The following is a 1317-nucleotide window of genomic DNA, read 5'->3' as shown; positions in this document are numbered from 1 at the left end:
ACCCTATTTCCTTTCCCACTCAATTCAAACCCTATTTCCAACGCATTATAAAGATGACATCAACATCAAAGCCTTATGGTGTACTTGACTCCCTCAGTTCCAACCCCCAACTAAATACGTCCTCTAATTATGCGGGTCGAGTGAAGTCGGCCGTCCATGGTTCCGTGCCCATAAATATATATTTTATGCCAATCGTTTATTCTTTGGATGTTTGTTCGGTAACTAATGTTCTTCATGTTATCGGGATATCAGTGCCATTAACTTAACTGTGTGTTTTCCGTTGGGATATCAGTGGCTTTTGCGAATTTGTTTAAGTTGCAGAGGGAGGGAATAGGGTGCCATAATCATCATCATGGATAAATATCGAAGAGTGGAGAATTCCGGCCCCACTGTTCCCAAAAGCGAAAACGAGATTCGTATCACGGCAGCGGGGATGCTCGGGAAGTGCGTTGGATATGCAATTGCATTACTGGAAGAAAAAGGTGCATCTCACATTATCTTGAAGGGAATGGGAAGAGCAATAAGCAAGACTGTAACAATTGCAGAGATGATAAAGACGAGATTCCCTGAACTCCATCAGAATACAGAAACAGGTTCTGCTGATATAAACACTATTTGGGAACCTCTGGAAGAAGGCCTATCGACTTTGGAAATGACCAGACAGGTATCCACGATATCAATTACGCTATCTAGGACACAACTCAACACATCATCTGCAGGTTATCAATCACCTCTCCATGCTGATCAAGATCAAGTAAAGCCACTAATTCCAGGTGAGGAATATCAGCATGAGGGAGAAGATCATTCTGATGAGCTAAATCCACAAGTTTCAGGTGATGAATATGAGTATGAGCCTGAGCCTGGAGAAGATTCTACACAAAATAGCAGGGGCAGAGGATTTGGAAACGGGATTAAGAACGTCAGGCCAATGTTTATTCTGGATGAATGATACTATTTTTGTTTTGTGGCAGAAACAGTGACACAAGGCACAATACCAATTTCTATATGTTTGCCTATGTGAAATTTCTGAACCCCACTATTACAATTAAAAAAATTATAAATAAGTTTATTATAATTAGCCTCTCAAATAAAACTACAAACAATAAGATTTCAAATTTTAAATTTAGACTTGTAATAATTTCAATTTCAAATTTTAAATATACATATATAATAATAATAATTTCATTTATTATTATACATATATAAAAAGGGAATATTGGTGAAATTATTATTATACATATATAAGAAAGGAATACTCCTCATGTTTGTGGATCATCAGCAATATACATAAATAATATTTTCAAATTTTAGATCGGG

At 36.8% G+C, this 1317-nt stretch overlaps 1 protein-coding gene across 1 annotated transcript; it reads left to right on the top strand.

Moving 5' to 3' along the window:
• Window positions 1–352: 352 nt before the first annotated feature.
• LOC149234744 (uncharacterized) lies at window positions 353–949 on the top strand. The gene has a single exon (XM_089368365.1). It carries the CDS (start codon window positions 353–355, stop codon window positions 947–949), a length of 597 nt encoding a protein of 198 aa, XP_089224491.1.
• The last annotated feature ends 368 nt before the right edge of the window (window positions 950–1317 follow it).

Source organism: Pinus tabuliformis, chromosome 8, assembly GCF_031772625.1.
Source record: "Pinus tabuliformis cultivar Carrire ecotype Pingquan chromosome 8, CPIR1, whole genome shotgun sequence".
NCBI lineage: Eukaryota > Viridiplantae > Streptophyta > Pinopsida > Pinales > Pinaceae > Pinus > Pinus tabuliformis.
This window is presented reverse-complemented; position numbering and strand designations above follow the sequence as displayed.